Here is a 25342-nt window from a genome sequence, read left to right as displayed (position 1 = left end):
TCAAGTTTCCCCCTATGGAGACATTCAAAACCCACCTGAACACGTTCCTGTGTAACCTGCTCTAGGTGGTCCTGCTGTGGCAGGGGTGTTGGACTGGATAATCCCCAGAGATCTCTTCCAACCCTAAATATTCTGTGATTCTGGTTTGAGCTGCGGTGCGAATTTAGGACCGGATAAATTCATACCCCTAGGAGTTAATTTTTTTCCTCTTCATTTTTCTGTGCTCCGACGTAACGCTGCAGGTCTGTCCGTACCGAAAGCCGATACTCTCAAACACTTCTTTTAAACCCTTTTCTTCCAGAGGATCCCGCGCCGTTCCCGACGCTCGCGGCGCGCGGGGGGACCCGGGGGCGGGGCCAGCCGGACATGGCCCCGCCCCCGTCACGTGCTGGGCGTCACGTGAGCGCGCGCCGATGGCGGCGGCGCGCTGAGGGCACTGGCATGGAGGTGTTCATCCCGTCCTTCCGATACGAGGAGAGCGAGCTGGAGCGCGGATACACGGTGAGGTGCGCCGGGGCGGGGCACCCCCCGGGCCTCGGGACGGCCAGGTGGCGGCGGCTAGCGAGGGCTGCCCCGGGGGGCCGGGCGTCGAGGGGCCACCCCGCTCAGCCCAGCACTGCCCACCCCCGCCTCGACCTGCCCACCCCTTTTCAGCCCAGCCCATCCTATCCCACCCGTGCCTAGCCCTGCCTTGACCTGCCTAACCCATCTCTGCCCAGCCCAGCACTGCCCAGCTGTGTCCAGCCCTGCCTTGACCTGCCCAAGCTCAACCCATTCTCTGCTCAGCCCTGCCCTGCCCTGCCCATTCCATCCTTGCCCATTCCTACTCGGCCCATCCCATCCCATCCCATCCCATCCCATCCCATTCCATCCCATCCCATCCCATCCCTGCCCATCCCTGCCCATCCCTGCCGATTCCTGCGCAGTCCATCCCTGCCCTGACCAGCCTAGCCCTGCTGGCCACATCGCCTCCCATCCCATCCCTGCTCAGCCCAACCTTGTCCATGCCATGCCATGCCATGCCATCCCATCCCTGCCCTGCCCAGCCCTACTCTTGCACTGGGAGTTGCTCTCAGCCTGCCAGGCACCCTCTGTCCCAGGCGAGCTCTGTGAGGCTGGTGCAGTGTGAGAGGGGAGAGGCAGCTGCTCCCTGCTGAGAGAGGCACGTGCTGGGTCCAGGTCTGGGCTCCCACAAAAGAAGCTGTAGTGAGCCCAGTGCAGGGCCAAACATGATGAAGGGACTGGAGTATATCTTGCATGAGAGAAGGCTCAGAGAGCTGGGGTGCCCCTTAGAAGAGATGGGACAGAAACATTGCATCAACATGTACAAATGATCTGAACGAAGAGAGTGAGGGGCAAGACTCTTCTTGTTGGTGCCTGGTGACATACAGGTGGCAGTGGGCAAACAGAACACAGGGAACACCATCTAAACATAAGACAAGACTGGTTTGTTACCATGAAGTTGGTCAAGCATAGGTTGCCCAGAAGACTGTGAAGTCTCCATCCTTGCAGGTTCTTTAAACCTGCCTGGACATTGTCCTGGGCAACCTGCTGTGTAGCTTATCCTTCTTGAGCAAGCAAATTAGTCTGCACAGTTTTTAGAAGTCCTTTTTGTTCCCAGTGGTTTTCTCATCCCACAAAACTGCTGGACTGTAACACTTCCACATGTTCCTGGGTAGAGACAGGGGAGGATGTGGACCTCAAGGCATTTGACTGAATGCGGATATTCAAGGCTAGCTTCTTTTATTAAATGTATTAATTCAGTAGTTTGGAGCTGCTGAGAAATACCAAGAAAAAAATCAAATCCAGGTGAATTGCTAGAAGATTGATCCATGTAGGCATAGTTCCATAAGACAAGTGCATCTGCCTGATTTTTAATGCTGTAGATTATTTGGTCCTCACTACTACTTGTAAACCACTTTAGATACATTAATGTGGGAGTGTAACTGCATTAATATTTGTCTCTTAGGTGAACTTAAGTGTAAAGGGTTCCCTGCAGTATATCTGTGTGATTTTGGGGAATGAAGCTGGCTTTAAAACATTTTGCTGAGTGTGGTTACTGTAGCACAGATTAATCCCACCATGTCCTAGTTGAGTATGTTAGTTGGAAGTGACAGAGTGATTTCTTAGATGCACATATTACACAAATAGGATTTTTCATAGCAGTGTTTATTTTTTAGTATTTGTTTTTATGTGTTTTTTATGTATTTAGTTGTAATTCTGTCAGTGAATCCTGCTATCTAAAGGGTTTAATTTTTTTAAATTTCATAAATGCTAAGTTGTCTAATCTGCAAAGAAATCAGAAATGAAACTGTATCTTTTCTAGAAGTCTTTCAAGAAAATGATCTTGAGAGTGAAAATCTTTGATTACAACACTGTTGTACAGCACTTTTGATTACAACACATTGTACCACTTTTCCTCTTGGGTCATTCTCTAGTGATGAGTCAAACTCATGGATCTGAAACTTACTGTAGATCAGCAGATTTTGTTGTTGTTCCTGCAGGATTCTTTTGTCTTTGCAGTCAGATGAGAGGGCTCTATACTACATCCCATACAAAAATTATCATGCTGTGTGCTGACCAGGAAACTGTGCTAGAAGTGGTAGCTGAAGTTCATTTGGACCAGGCATGCTTATTGGATAGGATACAGAAAACTGTTATGATAATAACATTGTGTATTTCCTTTATGTTTTAAAGAACTTATGAGTGATGCATGAGGAAAGCTTATGCCAATGTAATTGTCGATTTGTTATATTGCTAAATAATTTGCATAAGTATTGTTCCAAATATAGAAATTCAAATGAGTACACTACATGCCCTCCTTCCAGCAAAACTAAGGTTAATGAAAGCTAATATATTGCTCTGTACTAGCAGAGATACTGTGTAGACAGATATATTTTCATACATATTTACAATAGAAATTATTTTACTTGGAGGAACAAGGTGGTTTCACTTGGATGGTTGGAGCTTGTGGATTTTTCTGTGTCCGTACCGCATTAGCTCTCATTCTTGTAGGGGTTAACAGCCAGGAGGAGTATAGATATGACTTTAAAATTTGAGGATTGCAGGGTGATCAAGTATTTATGATTAAGCAGATGTTTCACCACTTCTGTGCTATCTAAATCTGATGAATTAGAAAAGTCAAGTGGAGTAAGTGCCACTGTGAAGTATTATCTTTTTGAAATGTAACCTTCCATTAAAGGGGATGGGTGCAGTATATCTGAGTAAAGTATGGTATTTTTCTATGAAATTATATAGGCAATTCAACTTTAGTTAGTTTACATCATCAGCCTTATGTATAGTATTACCTTTTAAAACAGTTTGGTGATAAAAGTCAAAGAAAGTGTACTGTTCCCAATGAACACAACAGGCAAACTGGTAACAATGGACAAGAAAAGGCTGAGCTATTTAAGAACTTTTTTTGCCTCGCTCTTCACTTGCAGTTTCTTTTCCCTCACTTCTCAAGTAAATAGACTGCAAGACAGGGACTGGGGGAGCAAAGTGCTTCCCACTATAAGAGGTAGGGTTCATGAGGAACCTGAACATAGCTGAGTCTGTGGGACATTACAAGATGCATTCCAGAATACCGAGGGAATTGGCTGATGTAGTTGCCAACCACTCTCCATGAGATTCAAAAAGGCACGGCAGTCGCGTGAAGTCCCAGGTGACTGGAAAAGGGGAAACATTGTACTGGTCTTTAAAAAGGATGGAAAAGAGAACCCTTGGAACTACCAACTTCTGTGCCTAGAAAGTTCATGGAACAGATCCCCCTAGAAGCTCTGCTAAGGCACGTGGAGGACAGGGAGGTGATTTGGGACAGCCAACATGGCTTCGTCAAGGTCGAGTCCTGCCTGACTAACCCAGTGGCCTTCTGTGGTGGAGTAGCTACATCAGTGGGCAAGGGAAGGTCTACAGATGTCATTTATCTGGACTTCTGTAAAGACTTTGTCACAGTGCTGCACAATATCCTTCTCTCTAAATTGGAGAGAGATGGCTTCTATGGCTGGACTGTTAGATGGATAAGGAATTGGTTGGACAGTCAGATCCAGAGGGTAGTCGTCAGTGGCTTAGACTCCTGATGGATATCAGTGACAAGTGGTGCCCTCAGTGGTCTGCACTGGGACCAGTGTTATTTAAGGTCTTCATTAATGACACAGACAGAGGGATCGAGTCCACCCTCAGCAAATTTGCAGATGACACCAAGCTGGGTGATACTGTTGACATACCTGAAGGACAGAATGCCATCCAGAGGGACCTGGACAAGCTGGAGAAGTGGGTCCATGAGATCCTCATGAGGTTCAAAAATGCCAAGTGCACCTGGTTTGAGGCAACACCTAGTATCCGTAGAGGCTGGGGGATGTAGGAATTGAGAGCAACCCCACAGAGAAGGACTTGCCAGTACTACTGGTGGATGAGAGGCTGGACATGAGCCAGCAATGTTCGCTCACAGCCCGGAAAGCCAAGTGTGTCCTGGAGTGCATCAAAAGCAGTATGATCAGCAGGGCAAGGGAGGGGATTCTGTCCCTCTTCTCTGCTTTTGTGAGGTCCCACCTGGAAGGGGTCTGCTGCATCTGTCTCTGAGTTCCTCAACACAGGAAAGACAGGGACTGTTGGAGTGAGTTCAGAGAAGGGCCACAAAAATGGATCAAAGGGATGGAGCACCTCTGCTGTGAAGAAAGGTTGAGAGAGTTGGCATGTCCAGCCCAGACCAGAGAGGGCTCAGGGAGACATTTTTGCAGTCCTTCAGTATATACGGAGGGCTTTTAAGAAAGATGGGGACAAGCTTGTTGGTAGGGTTTTGTTGCAATAGGACAAACAGTGATGGTTTTAAACTAAAAGAGGGTATATTCGGAGTAGGCACAGTTTTTACAGTGAGGGTAGTGAAACCTGCACGGGTTGCTCAGAGAGATTTTTAGATGCCTCATCCCTGGAAGTATTCAAGGTCAGGTTGGACAGGGCTCTGAGCAACCTGATCTAGATGATGTCCCTGCTTATTGCAGGGGTGGTGGTTTAGATGACCTTTAAAAGTCCCTTCCGACCCAAACTATTGTATGATTCTGTGATCACTGAAGTACTACTTTACACAGTCGATCTTTTACTATTCTCTTTCCCAGAAGTGCTATCTTGCTCAAAATTAAAATGTTTACTTGGAATAGCTGAAACAAGGAACTATCAGATTATGCAATTAATAGCAGAAAAGGATGATGGAACTTGGGGCATATAGAAAATTGCTGACATGCTGGCTGCCCACCAGCCCAGTCACTTGCCAGGAGGTTACAAGGCATGTCTTCTGTACTGTGATTGCTGGGGCCACTGCAGAGAAACAGAACTGAGGGAGGGTTTTTTTGGGAAGAGTGGTGATGGTCATCCTAGCGTCTTTTCTAGAAATAGCGATGGTGGTCACCTCCTGCATGAAATGAGAGACTGAAAGGAAGTTGTTCCTCTCTGTAGTGGCTCTGCATGATTTCCTGACATCTCTTCCTTTCTGGTTTCTTACCTTTAGCAGAGCAGAATCCAGTTCCCCTGGATTCAGGCTGCCACTGTATGTTCTTACTCCCCGGAAAGAAAAGACACAAAAGGAATGTTTGTCCTTTTCTTTAAAGAAATTCATTACCAATTTACTGGTTTGTTTTCAACTTTACCTTGAAACCTGTTTTTTCAGATAAAATAATCTCCCTAATATTGTTAGGCAGCACTTGCAAAGTGGAATGGGCAGGGAGTCCCATCAGTTCTGGGAAAGTGGAATGAGCAGAGACCCATCAGTTCTGGGGAGAGGGTGGAAATGACTTGCCATCGAAAGGGGAAACTTCTCCCTAGCTTCAGACTGAAAACTACAGTGAAATTAAGAAGTAGAGTGGAGTCTTGACCACAAAAATAAAAGATTAGAAAGAAAATTTAGGGAAAAGTCTTATTATACAACTCTTGAGATTGGGTTCTGTCAAGAAAGTAAATGGGAGACACGGTTCTTTCAAAAGTCTTTGTTCCAGGAGCTCAGCTTTACTAAAGCTCTATTCCTCTGATATAAGATCTTGAAAGTCTTTTTCCTCGACTATGCCCCCATCCCAAAAAAAAAACCACCAAGAAAACCCAAAATGCCAGAGTAAACTTGCACTTTTTCCAGTTCTGTTTGGAGTATACATAAAATGATGAAACACAGAATAAGGAAAATGTCTGTTTTCCTCGTGGACAATTAAATTTCATTGCCAGTTTAAATTGATGACACTAGCTTCTAAACTATTGAGCCTGTTCTAATAAATGCAACAGTTGTTCATAATTTGGCAGTGAATGACCTTTAAATGTAGACGCTTACTAAGGATGTCCCTAGAGAACAATTCAACTTCAAAATGACACCCACGTGTTCTTGTTATCATTTAAATATGCTCCCTTTGTCAATAACAGAATAATAAATACTAGTTAGATTTCTAATGTTGATTCAGATCCCAGGAAACTTACTGAATAAATTAGTGTACCTTTGATTTATATTGACCAAAAAAATTTTACAGTGGTATATTGCAAGTCAAGGTGACATACATTTAAATGTGTTGTAGAGCAGAGGGCATATTTGACTGACACGAGTGCCTACTGTGTTTTTAATTAACACTTCCAATACTACTCCCCAAATTTTCCTGGAGTTGCAAATGCCGTGGAAGTAAGATACGACGTGTAAGATCCTAAAATACTGTGGGTTTTTTGAAAGTCCATAGACTTTACCATAGAAGCTGTTTAATTACTAGGTTATACTCTTCTTTATGGAAGTATAAAACCACAAAGACTTAAAATTGGTTATATTTTATGTATTTCAGCATTTTTTACTGTTAAAGTAAATGTACATAGAGTCACAAAAGGGAAGTTTTTACTTGTTCTTCCATATGAAGCCTAAGAGTAAGCCACAATAGCAAGTTATAAAGGGGGAATATTTGTAAGTGTTGTAGTTACAAAGCATGGAGGGAGTAATTACGAGTTTATGTCAAAACACTTTGAAGAATTGCTATTTTAACCCTTTCACTGAGTGTCTGAACTGTGTAAACTTGGTAGTTTAAAAAAATCTGAACAGCCTTTGAATGCCTTGAGTATGAAATCTGCCAGTGTGAAGACTACTTTCTTACCAATCTGCTTGTACAAGCTCACCATGTGTTAACTTTGTCTCACAAGTCCTGTTGAAGTCAGTGACACACCAGTCACTCCAAGTTCAAGGAAGTTAAATGGAAGTATTAGATCTGTTAGATCTAATTAGATTATTTTACAGTCTTAGTGTCTTCATAGAGGATTTTCAAATGTCCTAGTTACTCCACGAGGGAGCCAGAGTAGGTCTGTACAGCTGTGTTTCTCTCCTGCAGGGATGATGAAGACAATAATTTGACAGACTCTGTAATGTCAGAAAAATGCTATTTTGATCATTTTTGTTTGGGTATTTTTTTGCAGTTCCAATGAAGGAGCATGGATTAGTGGAGGGAATAGACCTGATTTTTTTTTTTTTTTTTTGTGGTAGCTTGTGCATTTGTCAGCAGTGATGATTAAACGTCTTTTCTCCAGTCAGCTTTCCTGTTGACAGACTTTGTCAGTGTTATGAAACTGATCACTTTGTATGCAGTGGGAACTTGAAGTGTATAAAATAAGACACAAAGAATTTTGCAATGCACATGATGGGAGCTAAGGCAGAAACTAGGAAAACGTAAAACCAAAGAGAAAACTGACTGAATGTGTACATAGCAATCAGTTAAAGCTGTTTTCTCTCTTGTGTGTTTAATCTGCTTCAGAGTGCAGATGGGTTAGACAGAGACATACAGCTCCATTGCTCTCTAATTGTTGTGCAGTTGCTCAAAGGCCCACATAAGATTTTTCTGAGCAGGAAATCCCTTTTGCTGTGTTCCTGTGGTGAGGGTCGGCAGTTGGATATAGAAACAGCAGTGTGATCACCTATATCAATTTGCCCTCTGAAAGACCAAAAGTTGACGCTCTCTGTCAGTAAACCACAACTGCAAAGCATCCATTATCCATTTCTTTCCCAAGATCTACTGATTTGCAGTTTTGATGAGGAAGTTACATTTTCAGAAAGATTGGAGTTAGTGGGGCATTCAAACATGCATCACAGTAGAGATATTTGAATTCCATTGTATTTTTGAGAGGTATTGGTGACAAAATTTTGTCAATAATATAATACCACCAGTGGAATCATTTCATCAGAGGATCCATGCTTCACTGCTCTTGGTCATGTTTTCTACCCATATAGCATCAAGTCATGATAATTGTAAAATCTTGTTAACAAAGGTAATGTTAAACCTATTTCATTGTTTACTTGCTAGAAGTGAGAACACACCAGGCTCTAAAATGCAACATGAGGGAACATGTAAGATATCTCTCACTTTTTTATTATTGCAGCACACATTTTAATTGGTCTTTGAATTTTTTCATGTCTGATGTAATTATTTCCAGGTTTAATTGGTAATTGGTCTCCATTGTTATAGCATTTATGACGTTATCTTGGAATTTCCATATATGATACCTAAGAGATGCTTGTGTGGCAGAGTGCTCAGTGTTAGAACTTCAGTGCTGCATTTGGGTACAGTGGAAATACTTCAGGTAGTGTGCTAATGGAGGCTTTCCAGCTACCATTTTCTGAATACACTTGTTATAAGCAACCATTATTTTTCCTGTTTATGGGAATTATATGAGGACGTGTATCAACTTTTCTTTTTCAGTTTTATCTAAGCCTGAACTTTCTGTGGCTTGGAGAAGACTGAAATAGCACTGTAAAGCATTCTGGAAGGGGATTTTGATGACAAAACAGAAGTGTTGTCATTCCCTTTGAAAGTGGCATTGTATTTTTAATGGAAAATGAAAGGAGAAGTGTATGTAGTCTGTTAGCAAACTTATTTATTCCTAGATGTCCTGATGATAAAGGTCTTGCAGCTAAAACATGACTAATCTCTTTCTGTGAACAGTCTTTTTTTTAAATATTATTTCAACCTATATATTGTGTTATAAATATTTTATGTTCCATAAACCAATAAATGTTGTAGGCTTGGACTTTTTTTAAATAAAGTATTTAAGGCAAAACATTAAAGTTTGGATACTTTTAGACATTGAAATGAGAGAGAAAGAGCATACCATGAGAAAGGAGCACCATCTCCATGCCAGGTTTGAAATAATTATTTCCTCTCATTCCTCCTCTGTCAGTGCAGTGAGAGCTCCACCTCCTGTTCAAAAAAAACCTTCAGTTCTAAAAGCATATGGATAGGAAATCTGTGAAGATGATTTTGAATGTTGAATTTTCCCTCAGTGTAGCTACAATTCAGTAATTTATAAGAAGTGACAGCCAAACCTCCACTGCAACTTACACCTAGTATTTTATTAGTTTGTATGTCTCAGGGTTTGTGGGTCCTGGTTAAGATCAGGTCCTCTACATGACAGTTGTGAAATAGTGTATATGGTACACAGAGTTTCAAAAATTACTCTTGAAAGAAGTTGCCTACACTTGATAATAGTTGTTTGCCTGATGACACGCTGTGGAAAGTATTGTCTATCCAAAATGGGTGCTTAATTCTTTAACAGAATGAAAACAGTATAAAACTTCTGTGAAGCTTTTCTCTCCCACCAGATTACCTTGAAAAAGGTGAGATAAGAATTACTGAAATCTTCATTATTTTATTTTTTATATTCCTTGTCTCTCCTGTAATTGATTCACTTTTAAAAACTGAATTCCCCTTTTATATCAGGGCAGAAGGCATTCAAGCGCTGCAGTATCTCCAAATTGGAAAATAATGAAGTCTAAAGCTTTCCTTCCTTATAATCTTTTACATAGGGACGAACAAAGAATCTTGATTAGGTAGTGAAACAATCAGTTGTTCAGCAGCAAGTCTGTATTGCTTACAATGAACGGCTTTTTTGAAAAAGCCAGTTCATTGTAAGCAACTTCAGCCAGTTGCCTCTACTTCTGGATTTGCTCAGGACTCTTTTTCTTTCTGTATAGATGCCCTTTGGTACCCTATACAGGATGGTCAAGTTCTTTCCAAGAATAGGACTCCCTGGTCATGTGTCTTCCTTGCAGTCGAGCTGTGATGGTAATTGCAGTCTAACTTTCTTGTTCCTTTAAGATGTGGTGAAAAATAAGGAACATGACTTCAGTTCAGTAATAAATTAATGGACCAGTACATTTATAATAATGTCAGAGAATGCTAGAAAAATATTTGCCTTGCTTTAATTTTGTGAAAAAATGGATATTCAGGAAAAAAATTCAGATAAGCTTTGGAGTTGAAAGTTATGCCATTATAGAATCAGAAAACGTATTAGCCTATTATTTTTTCTCATTTGTTCCAAATTCTAAGAAAAATTATTTCCTGTGCTGACATACTCACCATTAAAGTTCAAAACGCTCCATTCTCATAAAGAAGTTTGTGAACATTTAAAAGTTGGTTTCTAATTAGACATTCATTCTCCCGCTAAAAGCTAAAGACGTGGCATCAGGTTTTATGTTGTAGCTAGGGAGCATAAAAAGTCAGTAAATACTGAAAACGTCTGTTATTGGTGTTGAACAGAAACTGCCTTTTGCTGAGCAAATGTGTATGTAGTTGTGTGATTGGTAGACATACAGTCTTTGCACTATTTCCTCTGTTTGACACAGAGATTAGAAAACTTAAGTCATTTCTGGGAGGGGTTTTTGGCCTTTTTTAAATTTTTCCTTTCTGTATTTGTCCTCTATATTGAAATCTGTTCTTTTGATAATTTTGGTTTTACCTTCCCTTTTCAGAATGTTTTGATATCAGGCAGTCAGGTTTTGCAATAAATTCTTAGTGCCATTCAGGAAGAGGGAAAGAATAATTTTTTGTCTACATGCATCATGTTTGTCATCATATTTGAGTTTTTCCTTTCCTGCTTTGTATCTAATTGCAACTTAAGAAAACCTCTAAACATAGTTTTAAGGCTGAAAAAAAACTGGTACCATCTGGTTAGTAGTTTGGAACTCTAAATTAAAAGATTGATTTTTGCCTAACACGGGAGAGAAAAAAGGAAATTTCTTTTGAAAGAAATTGTTCCGTAAACTAAGAAAAGATGACTAGAAGTTACTTCCTTAAACCATGGAAGCCATTGTTTTTGCTTTTGCCTTTTTTTCTTTCTTTTTTCCTAAGTGTGAATGTTATGAATATCATTACTCTTTTTGAACGCAGTGGCCACGATAATACCACTAACACAGAACTTTCCTAACTGGCTAAGTGTTTAAATAATACATTTTGTGAGCTAATACACAAATGTTAATTTTGAATTGTATTTGGTGTCTAGGAAGGAGCTGGTAACATGCTACACATTCAAACTATTTTTTGCTACTCGCCAACTAAATTGTCAAAAATTGCTGATTTGAAAGGGGGTAAAAACCTGCTTAAAGTAATCACAGATACAGCTGTTATTTGTTACAGGCTAAGAACTTAATGCCCCATTTCTCAAATGAGTTTTTACAATAACGAGATATCTATATCACACTCCTAAGTGAAAAGCTCATGAACTTGCCCGCATGGTTATTTCCAACCTCTACTCTTCTAACAAGCTCCCAAAGTTGTTGTTGTTGTTTATAAAAGCGGAAAATGGACCTGATAAAATGTTTAGACTGCAGGGCTGTGTTTTATTTATCATATCACAAAAGAACAATGTTTTGTTGCATCATGGTCAAAATAGAAGCGACCTTGCTTGTTCATGAGTGCTCAAAGCCTAGAGATAAGAGGCAAAGTAATAGAGTACAATAGAAGGAGTGTAGTGTAATTATTTGTGGCTTGTCAAGTGAAGCCCTTTCAGGCCCCAAGTGATTCAAATCTGGGAACTCTGCACAATTCTGTACACTAACCATAGCCAGCATCAGAGAAATCTCACCCAGCTTCTCCGACAGTACTGAAATTGCATCAGTTTGTCATGCACTGAGCATGCCAGCTTCGCACAATATCATTTGCTTGCAAATGGGCCTGGCCCCAACGCCCTGAGACACATTCTTTGGTATCTGACTCTTGGCCTGTGATTTGTCATGTCTCTAGTGCTATCGGTGTAAAGTAATTTTAATAGATTCTGATGGTTTGCTTGTGGAAGGTAAAGAATGCACTACAGATTGTGTCAGGTAGCTTTCTGTGGCATGTAGCGTGGTAGAGGCCCTCATGATGGTGATAGCCAAACAAAGAGTATGGAGAAATGAGAACCCTATTTTGAGTGATATTTAACGCTCCCCTTCTCAACACCTTGCTGTGGACATCCTTGCTAACTCAGCAGGTTCAAGAACTTAGGAGCTCAACAAAGCAGTGTTATTTGTGCTTCAGAGTTGTTTATTGATGGAACATACAGCAGAAAAACAGAGGGGTTTTTTTTATCCCTATTCCAAAAGAAAAGTTTGTAAGACATGTAAAAATATTAGTTAGTTTCCAAGAACTAAACTGGATATATCTTTGTCTTGGTAATTAACTTTGTATTAATTGTTTGGAGTATTAGTACTCTAAATAAAAATCCCTTGGATTTTTTTAGCAAGTATGCTATTTAATACTGTAAAAAAAAAAAGACTTGTACAATTTATACTGACATGTATCTTTTATAAAATTACATAAATATGGCCTAGAAGATAGATTATTGAAGAATTTCTTCATAGATTTTAATTGCTATATTTATTTGACAATTATTTGATTACTAAATCTTTGTTTGAAATTGTTTTCTTACATTATGAAGTAAGTATGTGGCATTTTTTTACTCTTCCTTTGACACCACTGAGATGAGATTATTTTGCCATTGACAACTCTGATCTTTGCATCATTTTTTTCAGCTGACTTCCTTAATTGATTACTACTTTGGTCTTGGAGCCTGCAGCATAGCTCTCCAGAATTCTGCTGACACAAATCGATTAATGTGAAGGTGTTAGTTAGTGATTTCATCTAAGAAACATTCAAAACCATGTCAGTAATCTGTTCTTAAAAACTGGCAGATCATTCAATTTTGCTATTTTGAACATGTTAGTTTGGTTAACAGGGATTTCTCTGGAGAGCTAAAAAATAATAATAATTTTAAAAAAATAAGTAAATCTTGTGGGAAGAACTGGTTTTTATTCAATTTTACATTAATATAGCATACATGGACATGCCTTAATATTTAAAAGACTGTTTTAAAATATGTTCATATTAATATTTAAGGTATCTCTGAGGAATTTATAAAAATGCCTCAGCACAAACTATTTCTTTTTAGGTTTACCTAGGGAATTTCTGACAGCAGTGTAACTCTGAGCACCCCGCTAGCAAGTCTGCAAGTCTGCCACTTTCTTTCCTGCTGTAGTTTCCACAATTGCTTAGTGGTTTTCCATAGCTAAGCAAATTTTTTAAATGAGCCTGCATTTGCTCCTTTTTTTTCCAAATTTGTTCAGAAATACTGTTGTTTTATACAATCCCTAAGAGAAGTTTCTATTATGATCAGAACTCACTGTTTCCTTTGCACATAAAAAGAAAAAAGTAGTTTCTTTTTAAGCTTGACATTAACTTTTGAAAGCATGCCTTGCTTTTATTTCTTGGTGAAGTTTTTTTGTAGGGTGACTTCTTAAAACAATGTAGGTTTTTGCAGTGTACTAGCCTGTGTGTATGTTCCTTGTGCTTCCTAAAGCAGCTCTGCCTTATTTCCTAGGGGGTTGTTGTGGAGAGTACAAGTTACTTAAATCCAGTGAGTGTGCTGATAACACAGGGGTTTTTTTGTGCAGAAGGCAACCTAAATCGGTTGCCACTAAGCAAACATCAAAACCGACAAAGTACTGTGGTCAGTGTAATATCCTTATATTCAGGCAGGGCAGAACAGGCATGTGCATGCACACACGTGCTTCTAGGCATGGATACACAGAAGCACATGCATATGTCAATATGGGAAGGATTTATTGGGATGTATTGCTGAAGGGTCTGTTTGAGTTGCAGTACAACCTGATGTTTTAGTGATGTGAGTGATAGAATAAGAATGTTCTTATTTAAATTTACCATCAACACCGAGGTGGAAGTGGCTGTGAACATGCTGGAGAACATGAGTAGAGTTCAAAATAATTTTGGTGAATTGGCAGGAAAGGAAAATGAGGTGCTAATTCAATAGGAATAGGTGACAAGTGTTGTATTTATCAAGGGTAATCAGTAACATGGAGCAAGACCCAATAGATTAGGTTACAGGTATTCCTGAAAGGATCTGGGAGTTATTGTGTGTCAGAAGATGGCCATGTCACAAGGCATTTTGGGGTTTCAAAGGATGAATGTAATAAAAAGGTCAGTGATGTGGCATATATGCTAAGCATGGAGCTTTCTGGATCTCTGATCAATGTGAAGAATAAAATATAGCAGGGGCTCTTTAGATCAAAAATAAAACACTGAGTAGAAGCTACGTGACAATCCTCATCAACAAAAAACCCTTGAAAGAATGAGACAGTTGATCTGTGAATTGGTGGTGGTGTGGCCCTGTGCAGTGCAATTACCTGTCCTATCCACTAGAAGTACGGGGCTAATTATGAAATGGTGCTGAATAATAAAGATATTACAGCACCAGAACACCCTTCAGGAACATGGTATGGAGGCTTTGTCTGTATGAGGCATAGAAGTTTCTGTCAGAAGTTAAGAAGTATAGTTGGTCCTGCCTGGAGAGGGCACAGAGAGACAGATAACTCCTAGAAGTAAAGAACCAGAATAGACATAAGGTCTTTCAGTACTGGGAGATAATAGGCATAAAACCTATGTAAGCAAATTATGTGGACATTTTGAAGCCCACTTGGCCATCTCCCATCAAATTCTTCCTCAAGCACCTTTTCGTGAGCCCCCCTTGACACTTGGCAGCCATCCTTTGCATTATTTCAAAAATTTTATTTATCCCCTAACCCCTAATCTCTTATCACTTAGAAATTCTGTGGCTTTCTGTAACTCTTGAGAGTCTACCCAGAGTAGCTCTTTCTCTTCCCCTGGGAAATGTAGAAGCATCTCATAGTAGAACAGTTGTTGAAACAACTATGAGCTTCTCCATCTCCGTTTCTGCATGCAGGAGATGAAAAATAGTTTGTTAGTTTGTCCAGGACAGCCTTTTGTAAGATCTTCCCAGGAGATAAAAATTCTCTGACCCCCCCCCCTTTTTAAACACAGATAATATTATTCAGTAAACCATTTGCATTTAGTGTGCATCCTGTTTAGTACTTCAGAATTGGACTGCCTGTATCTGGTTCCATAACTGTAAATATGCATAGACATGAAGGGAGGTGCAGAACATTAGGCACACATTTCCCTCTATAAGCCAGTCAAGAAACTGCAAAAATGTACTGCCACTCTTACCTCATTCAGTGCACTTCTTCCTGTGTATAATATTTGCCATGAAATGAAAGCTTTCCAAGTGTTTGAATTCCTAGATGGCTAGATGGTGGTTTAACTGCGAAGCAGAAAGCAGCACTGGGACAGGAGTGTTAGGACTCCTCTCCAAGTTTGGGGTCTCCAACCCCAGTCCAGCTCTTTGTCTCCATATGTCTCTTAAAAAGGGAGACAGGCACATTTTTGTAGGAGAGGAGAGCAATGCAGGAGCTGTTCCCAGAGCTAACAACCCAATCCTATCTCATCTGAAAAGGCATGAAGGTATGCTGTACAAGTTAGAAGGCTCTTCAGATTTACTAAATGATGGAGATAACAGAAGAAAGATGGAGCAATTTGTGCCACTTACTCCTGAATATTGTCAGAAGCAGATCGAATAATTGTGTTTTTAAAAATAGTATTTCAGGGGGATTTGTAGTGCAACAGTTTTTGCCAAGTCATATACCATATCTGCAGAACTTGTTGTAGGTACCACCTAGTCTTGTGTTTGGTTAATGAATTAGGTACATGTTTTGAGCTGCTGCTTGTCAATATGTGCTCAAAGATTGCTGTTATAGCCATTTCCTGGTGTTTCTTGTTCACTGGTAACACAGACCGTGTCTCTGCCCTGATGCAGGAGGCATTTTTGGTGGCTCCCAGTACTAAGTTCTTGTTTGTTTGTTCCGATGTGCTTCCTTTTGACACATGATCCACTGCTGTGCAGACCACATGGTCTGCCAGAAGTTGCAGACAGAGCAATGCAATGGAGTAGTGCTCTGCCACCTGCCACTCTAGTCCTCTCCTGCTATGCTTAGCCGGAGACATACACAGATGGTTCAGCTTCACTTAATTCTTGACATATGTCATTCATTCACTGCTCATGTTTAGATGTGGCTTTTTTCCCTTAACATCACGGAAATGATCAAAGAATCTTCTGCAGCTCCTGCAAGAGCAATACCTTAAAACAGAAGGCTTCATGGAAAATATTGGATGCACAGCAGTATGGTGATGTCCCACTTTCCGGAATGCTGTCACTGCTGTCATTGGTGTTAGTAGGATGTTTGATGCTAATTGATTTAAATATTCCTAGTATTCAAGAATTGTGGTCACTGGCGAGGAATATGATTACAGTAAAAATTTTTTACACCTCCTGGCTCAGGTAATTTCTGTATTTCTCAAGGTAGCAGGCTGAGGTTATGGTGGGCAGTGCAATAAGCAGGCAACATGAGTCTACTTCTTCTCAGTCCCCACTTATAAACCCATTTTTACCTCCTACATTACAACAGTTCCTAATTTCTTGTTTGTAGACAGTAAAGCATGATTCCATTTGCAAATTAGCCGACTTGCAGCAAAGCATTAAGAACTAATTTATCATTCTCCAGAGAGTGCGAGTCAGTAGCCAGGTATCCGATGGCATGCATACATTGACTGTCAGCCTTTTGGAGTCCCCAGTGCTGGATCACCCTAGCACTGGAAACACAAGATTTAAATTTGATTACTGGCTAATATCCTCCTGGGTGTTTTTAACCTGAGAGCTCTGTGCATGCATGGACTGCTCTACTGCTGGTAGAGGGTGGAAGAGACGAGGTGCAATGAGAGCATACTCTTGAGGAGGAGCTGAGTGGGGGTATCCCCAAGTCAGCCAAATTTGTTCTTGCAACTGTGCAGTCAAACAATAGCTTTGCACTGCTGTACAGAGATTGGACTTTGAAACTAATATAGATGAAAAGCTGTAGTTTGATCAGGCAGCCTACTGTCAGAGTAGTACGTCTGGTACTGAAGCTGGTTTGGCAACAACTTTGGCATTACTTTACTTCCTACTACCACAGAGAGGGAATTGGGGTTTCTAATAGACCAAGGGCCCTTTTTCTGGTATAGACAACTCAGAATTGTAAAATATCTTCTTACATAGAATCACAAAGTGGTTTGGGCTGAAAGGGACCTTTAAAAATCATCCAGTCCAATCCCTTACCATGGGGCAGGGACACTTTTCACTAGATCAGGTTGCTGATTACGTCCAACCTGACCTTTAGCACTTCAGTGCTGGTATATCCACAACTTCTCTGCACAACCTGTTCCAGTGTCTCACCACACTCATCGTAAAAAAATTCTTCCTTATTTCCAATATAAATTTGCAATCTTTTAGTTTAAATGTTTACGTTCCCCTTGTCTGTCATTACAGGCCTTGGTAAAAATTAGTCTTATTTTTTAAAAAAATCTTTCTTATTTATAAACCCCCTTTACATAGTGAAAGGCCACAAAGTGGTCTCCTTGATTTCCCTGGAGCTTTGTCATCTCAAGCTGAGCAAACACAACTCCCTCAGCCTGTCTTCACAGCAGGAGTATTTCAGCTCTCTGATCATTTCTATGGCCGTTCTTTGGACTTGCTCCAACTGGTCCATGTCTTCATGTACTGGGGGCCCCAAGGGTGCATGCAGTACTCCAGGTGGAATCCTGTGATAGCGTGGAGGGAGAATCTCCAGCCTTGCCCTGCTGGCCACACTGCTTTTGATGTGATGGGCTTTCTGGGCTGCAAGTGCTCATGGACAGCTCATGTCTAACTTTTCATTCACCAGTACTCCTAAATCCTTCTCTGCAGGGCTGCTCTCAACCCATTCATACTCCAGTCTGTATTAGTTGCCCCAGCCCACATACAGGATCTTGCACTTGACCTTGTTGAATTTTACGAAGTTCACCTGATCCTACTCGTCAAGCCTGTCAAAGTCTCTCTGGATGATGTCCCTTCTCTCCAGCAAATCAACTGCACCAGTCAGCTTAGTGTTTGATTCAGTTCTGTGTTTAGATGGCACTTATAAGGCCTGGGATCAAACATGAGCAAGACTGACTACAACAAAGCTAGAATGCTTGTTTGCTGAATAGTATGAAGATCTTGAGGAATAAGTTTTTTAATTATCATTTGAGGCAAACCCAAAAGTTTTGGGCTTCTTGGTCTTGTACAACTTGATTAAGTTGTGCACGGACAAGATTATTTCTTGAATTCTGTGACTTTGTAGTGCTTTACTTTTAACCTCAATGTTTTCTGTTGTATTTTTTTTTACGTAATAATGTCTAAAATTATACTTTTACAGTGAATATTGCAGTACTCAGTATTTCAGTGAAAACAATAGCAAAGTTTACTGTATAGTTTTGGAAAAAAAATAAGCTGAGTTACAAGCTTCTTAAATGTTTTATGGCATGTCACTGTTGGGTTTTTTTTTCCCTTTTATTCTCCTTTGTGTAACATTGTAAATATTTAAATACTCCCAAAAATAAAATCTCTGTAAAATGCTGAGCTCCTGTTGAAGGCTCTAGGGATTTGGTGTGCTAAGTTAGAACTGGTTGAATGCGTTTTAAAAATAACTTATGACTGTACTTATTTGCTTCAACAACTTTGACTGGTGATCAGAAGTAAGAGACAGGGTGCAGGCCAGCCTGCTGGTGGCCACTGAAACACTCTGAGGTCCAGGCTTTGGCTCTGGGTTCCAGCTACTCCTGAGCAACCTCTTTTGTAAGCTCCCAGTGTAAGCCCATATTGAGCAACATTAGACTGACTTGGTTTAGATGCAGTGGAAACTTTCAGTCACTACACAATATTCCTTGTAATTTGCAGGAATTTTGAAGCAGAGAGAAGAGTGTATTTTTATTTCTATTGCTTAAGCTTTCTAAGCAAAAGTTTTTCTCAGGAGTGGGAATTAGCCATGCTCACTCTTACTAGATTCTTGAGATCATTCCTGGCTGAAATGAAGTCAGGAGACAAATATTTGTTTTGTTTGTTCAGTCTCCTGCACTTTGCGTTGTAATCCAATGTTACTAGAAAGTCCAAAGTCAAAGGAATGGATTTAGAATTCACATTTAGCATAAGCTTTGCTGTTTTCTAGTTGTTGTTGATTCTAGTTGAGTACTGATCCAACATAAATATGTGTATGTGTGTCTAATATATATATTTGTAAAAATAAGAGAACATTCAAGTAAGCAGCCATACTCTTCTTTAATTATTCTTTGGGAGTACTCATATTAATGTAAGGGTCTTGAACTGATTCTTCTACAACATTAAATTAATAAAATAGTGTATTAGGTAATAAAGTGTTTGTGTTATGGAGCACATTTTTGGTTGCCTGTCTTACTAGGTAGTTGTGTATCACAGTAGATAATATTTAAACAAATAATTAGATACTTTTGTGACTTGCTTTTTATGTATAAAATAAAAGATTAGCAAGCACATTCTGATTCATGGGGGCTTATTGGCACAACTGCTGTTCATGTTTAATTGGGAATGTACAGGAAGTGTACATTTTTCTAATTTAAAACCTCTAGTAGACTGAAGTTTGTTTCTCCTGGGTGTTTTTTAAGTTGCCATTTTTTTTAAAAATTGAAATTTATCATAATAATATGGTTTTCAGTTATAGATACTGGTATATAGGAAGTGTTCTTTACAAGCTATCTACTTGATAATTTTGTTATTTATAATAAGAGAGGAATTAACATATAAAAGTCCATAGAAAGCACCAGAGTATTTTTTCCTCTCCTAAGTTATTAATATTAGTCATTCAGTAACTTAAATAAGGTATGCATGCTCAGTCTGAGGGTTGTCCATGTAAGTTAGCTCAGGTTCACTCCTTGGAGTGGTGGCTCTTGTCGGTTTGTGTCTTTGCTGGGGTGCCTAGCAGACCAGTAGGGGTCACTATATGCATTGTATTTAGGAGATATGTAGGTAATTTTAATTGCTTTTTTTAATTGTATATGCTAGCACACTTGAAAAAAAATAAACCCTAGAGAAGAATCTATTAATGTTTTATTAAATTACCTTTTTTTCTTTGAGTTCAGAGTACCTGTACAAAACATGCAAGATAGTTAACATTTTATAAGTTAATTGTGAAGCGCGGCTGTGTCACAGACTGGATGTCTAATGATACGGCTTCAGGAGGTTCTTTGAGAGAGTCTTCACAGCATGCTGAAATCAGAGTGTGCTGAAAACAAAGTGGTTCAGTTTATAGCTACCATATTTCCATGCCCTAACACAATGAAAGAGGCTGGAAGGTCTGGTGAGGCAGGTTGATGTGCAACAAAAATCCTTCAATAATGTTTTCTTCCATATCTCGCAAAATTGAACTTGAAGGCCATTTAAAAAATTCTGGCCGAAAGATACAAAGCATGTTTTTTCCTCCTAAAATGTGCATCTATTAAACGAAATAGATGGCTGATGATATCCTGCTCTTCTGAGTCAGGCAGTTAATTGTGCATCTAGTTGATGATCAGTGCAGTCACTTCAAACCAATATATAAGATCCATCTGTTTCCAGTTTTTCTGCAGTGGCAATGTTGTGAAATATCTTTCCCTCCTGCTCTCCCCTGAAATCTATATCTTAGGATTTAAAATGTTTTCTGTATAAGATTGAAGAAAGATGAAAGGACATAAGCATCTTAATCCTTTCTTAAATGGGACATTTATCCAGTTTTAAATGAAATACGAAGACTGAGATTTGTGGTCTGCAATACTTTCTCGACTGAGATTTCTTAATGAGGGATGCGTTGCACATAGAAGGAACTAGCTATGCTGTTTATTTTCTTGTCCTTCCCATGATCTCCTCTTCCACACTTACTGCAGCAGTACATGTACATGTGTTACTCTGTGCCACAGTTGTGCCTTCAGAAGCTCACATATGCGTCTTAAGCGTTACTTGAAAATAGTTTGAAGCCTTTGAGAATCTTCAGTGTAAGTCTTTGGAGAAAGCCCTGGTTTCCAGCAGAAACATCTCGTGCCCTAGCTGAAATCCAGGACCTGCGAGTTCAGTTTCTGATTCAGGCAAATCAGAGTGGTCTGTGATAGTTTACTTCAGAAATGCATGAATAACCATGGTGAGTCAGGTGAGACAGAGAGTAAGAGCATATTTGTAATACTTGTGATCTTTGCTTTAGAGGCTCTCTGTAAGGATAAAGTGATTAATTTCAGTAATATTGGTACAAGAGCAGATGGGAGCAGAAGAGAAGTAATAGCAAGTTAGTAAGCAGCAGCATTTGCTTGTTTTTCTGCTGAGATTTGGTTAATTTGATTCATGAGAATATCTGAAAACTTGTGCTGATCACTTTTGCACACATTGCACTCTAACAAGAGAATCAAAGATTTGAATAAGTGTGTATCTGTCTCCCTTTTTTTTCGGTGAAGTTGTTGAAATTCAAGTTACGTTGGTAATTTTGCATTATAGTAAAGAGTGTCTTTGTTTCTTCTTTAACTGTGATCTCTTTACTAAGAGTTGTATGGCTGGGAAGAGAGAGAATGGTGAAGAAACAAGTGGTAAAAAATAGTATCAATCTTTTCCTTGTATTCTTATTTCATAAAATTGATACTTTGCTTCTTTAAGTAGTCTAAAAATTGGTATCTTACAAGCTCAGAAATGTCTTCAAATGAATATGCTGCATTTTTGATTGGAATAGAATAACATATTTTGTAATCCTGTAACACAAAAACTATTAACATCTTTTCAGCAAATGTTACTTGAATTAACAAAATTACTTCGGCTTTAGTGTAAGTATTTTTTAGTGAGACTACTTGTTTTTCCTTCTTGTAATGTTTGTTCTCTGCGTCTCTGGTGAAGTCATTATGGCTTAAATCAATCACAGCTTTTCTTGATTTTTCTCTGCCCCTGGGGGTATTGGTTGTTGTGGTCATGTAAGCCTAACATATTTTTACACCCTTATATGTAGCCTTTATTTCTTCAAAACTGATCTTTGAGACAAAAGTTTGCTTTCCTTTTCACAGAATCACAGAATCAGGAATGTTTAAAGTTGGAAGGGGCCACTAGAGGTCACTTAGTCAAACCTCCCTGCTCAAGGAGGGTCCGTAGAGCAAATTACTCAGAACTGTGTCCAGATGGCCTTTGAATGTCCAGGGAGGGAGACTCCACAACCTTTCTGAACCGCCTGTTCCAGTGCTCAGTCACCATCACAGTAAAGAAGTTTTTCCTCATGTTCAGGTGGAACTTCCTGTGCATCAGTTTCTGCCCATTGCCTCTTGTCCTATTGCTTGACACCACTGAGAAGAGCCTGGCTCCATCCTTCCTTCAGATACTCATAGACATTGATGAGGTCCCCTCTCAGTTCTCTCTTCTTGAGGCTGAACAGACCCAGTTCCCTCAACCTTTCTTCATAAGAGAGATGTTTCGGTCCCCTGATGACTCTAGGAGCCCATTGTCTCAGTTGTGCTGAGAAGTCCAAAGGTGGTGGTGAGGATCAAACCCAGTTCCATTCAGCCCAGTGTCCTATGGCATGGCTACTTGTCTAACCTCAGATCCCTACCAAAATTAATTTCAAATTTAATTCAAATACATTATTATCTTTTATTATTCTTATAATAACTTTAAAAGATTGAACATACGAGTATTTCCACCTCTTTGTTTGATGAGCAAATTTGGTTGATTTGGTTGATGAGCAAAATTCTGCAGCAGCTTTATAATATTGTTGTTCACATGGTAGCAACAGAAATTATTAGTTTCAGTTAGGTAGTGCTAATACTTGCCATAGCACATTACTGAACATGACCTACACATGGTTTATTCTGATGGTGAATGATAAAGGAGTAGTCATAATTAGGAGATTATAGGTTTGTGGGATTTGTGGTTTTTTTTTTGTTTTAAGGAAGTATTTGGTTAGGGCAAATGATTGTATTAATCAGTGATTAATTGTATTAATTTTTGCACCTTTTTCTTTCATTGTGAGGCAGAATGAAATAAACTCTTTCCTGGAAGGTTCAAGGGTTTGATATGAATTAGGAATATGATAAAATATCAGCATACTGAACTATATTTTCAAACAGCAACTTGGTGAATGAGACAGGAGAAAAAAAAAAGCCAATCCCTTTGCTTCTTCATGCATAGGGCAAACATGGACTCACCTCTCTTCAATATATATCCAAAAAATATTTTTTAAAGTATGGTGACAAGATCACCAAATTTGTATGTTCACTTGTATGTTCAGACCAGATAAAGGGAGCAAGTTCCAGGATCTGAGAAGACAAAAATATTTTGTTACTTTATTGACTGAAACAATATTGCTGTGGTTTAAAATAAACATGTGATTCCTTTTTTCTCTGTGTAATTATTTTTTGTAGATACATTTTAAATTTTGGTTCTTAGGCTTTTCTTAAATCACAGATGTATCAATTTACCTTTTTTAAACTCAATATTTTCAGGTATACTTGTACTTAACATAAGAAACTTTAAAAACTTAACTTTAAAAAAAAGTAAAAGAACAAAGCAAACACAAAAAACACCCCAAAAATCCCACTACAAAACAAAACAAACAAAAAAAAAAGTGAAGCATATCACAGACCCAAACAGTAATGTAACTGAGAATTGATCAGTCCATCCACCTACACAGGATGAAAAGACGTATTACCTTGTACAGTAGTAAGTGTGATACTCATTTTGGAAGTTAATTCTTGTACACTGAACTTTGTACAGCACAGAAATTGGTAATTTTGCCAAGGAGCAGAGTAAGAAGACTGAAGCTGGAGGAGGGATCCAAAAGTGATGTGGATGTGCACTGCAGAAGCTGTCATAGATCCTTAGTGTGGGACCCTTTGGAGTGGTGTGCCTTCAGTGCAAAGATGAATCCTGCTCAAAGGAGCCCTCCTTAGTGATGTTTTCCAATGAAAAGATCTGGTTATATGATTGATGCAGGTTGTAGTGTTTCATGTTTTGGGATTCAAGATTACAGAAAGAGAACTGTAAATTACTGAAAATTAGTAAATACTGTGTTTGTGCCTACATGCATTTGTTTTTCTTAGTCTTTCAAGATCCCTTTTAGAAATGTTAGGTTCTTGGTTTATTGTGAACCTTTTATAAGACAACAGTCTATGGCCCTAGTCTATACTTATCCACTAACAAAGAAAGATGCCTCTAATGCATAATGAATCTAAGTATTAGTTTTTTCTTTTGACTTTGACTTTAACTCCGTTGAGTTTAACTAAGAAAACAGAAAAGTCATTGCTTCAGCTAAGTGTGCCTGTCTAGAAAGAAGCGATGATACTGCTACAGGCATGCTTTGAGCAATGACTTGGGCATTTACCCAGTTCATATATCCCTGTCATAAAGAGTCAGTTTCTGTTCTTTTGAAGTGATGGTGGCTTTCTGTGAATTATTCACAGGGAAGAAAAAGTCTTCTCTCGTCTGAAACAGAAAGAATTGCCTGTGATGTATGTTTTCATGTAATGAAATAAAGGAATATTAAAATGCTGCCCTAAATATGACCAAGTAATTCGGATTATTGGATGCTACAGTTAGGATCTGCCTTTGGAAATAAAAGCAGAATCTTAAAGGAATTAAGTGGTAACACTATCAGATGTGAAAGTTGCTTTACATTATCTAAAAACTGAAAGAGTGAAGTGTGTTCATTATAATTCACTTTCAAACTGCGCATCATCTGTGCATCCTTATGTCAGAAGCCTGTCTGTTTCTTTTTCTCTTAGCTTCTATTCTGTTACAGTGGAAATGCATGGCTTCATATTTTTCCTGAGAAACTGACTCCAAAGTATCAGGACAATTTGGGAATTATTAGTACTGAGTAGTGTGTCCTTAATTTTCAGGGTGACTTTATTGAATGGAGAGAGATGCTTCTTGTGCCTTGGACAGATACTTTGCACTTCAAATAAAACAAATAGTTTTAGATCCAGAGTTAAACTAAAAGTAGGTTCACTTAGGGTTTTTTTTGGTTTTTTTTCATAATTGGTTATGAATTGCTGCCATCATCACTATCAGTGTCAAGGGTTTGAGCCCAGATATTTATGCATATCAGACAACTGAGATGAAGAGAATTTCCTGTTTTCTTTATAAGCACAAAGTACAAGAACCAGACTTGGAAGGAACACAATGTAATTTGTCTTCAACTTCTTGTCTAAAGATATTCTTGATAATTTTGAGTTCTTATGAGTAAAAGCTTATGTAGTAAAAGATTTCATGACAGAATGCAAAACACTTCTTTGTTTTCTTTGTTTAAAAAAACCTCAGGGCTAAAAAAAGTTTCTTAAATATACATAAAATAGCA

At 39.1% G+C, this 25342-nt stretch overlaps 1 protein-coding gene across 2 annotated transcripts in view; it reads left to right on the top strand.

The window, feature by feature from the left end:
* Positions 1 to 364: 364 nt before the first annotated feature.
* SNX24 (sorting nexin 24) overlaps positions 365 to 25342 on the top strand; it is an 88470-nt gene continuing 63492 nt past the window's right edge. For both annotated transcript variants that reach the window (XR_007904793.1, XM_051789492.1), the window contains exon 1: positions 365 to 501. Coding sequence is in view for 1 of the 2 variants with exons in the window: in XM_051789492.1 (XP_051645452.1) it covers positions 367 to 501 (135 nt within the window). In the remaining variant the exon portion in view is untranslated. The remainder of the gene's footprint in view (positions 502 to 25342) is intronic.

The sequence above is a fragment of the Manacus candei genome, unplaced genomic scaffold, assembly GCF_025592945.1.
Source record: "Manacus candei isolate 608988 ecotype Guabito, Panama unplaced genomic scaffold, ASM2559294v1 h1tg000027l, whole genome shotgun sequence".
Lineage (NCBI taxonomy): Eukaryota > Metazoa > Chordata > Aves > Passeriformes > Pipridae > Manacus > Manacus candei.
The sequence above is the reverse complement of the archived record's forward strand: the minus strand, read 5'-3'. Positions and strand labels throughout refer to the sequence as shown.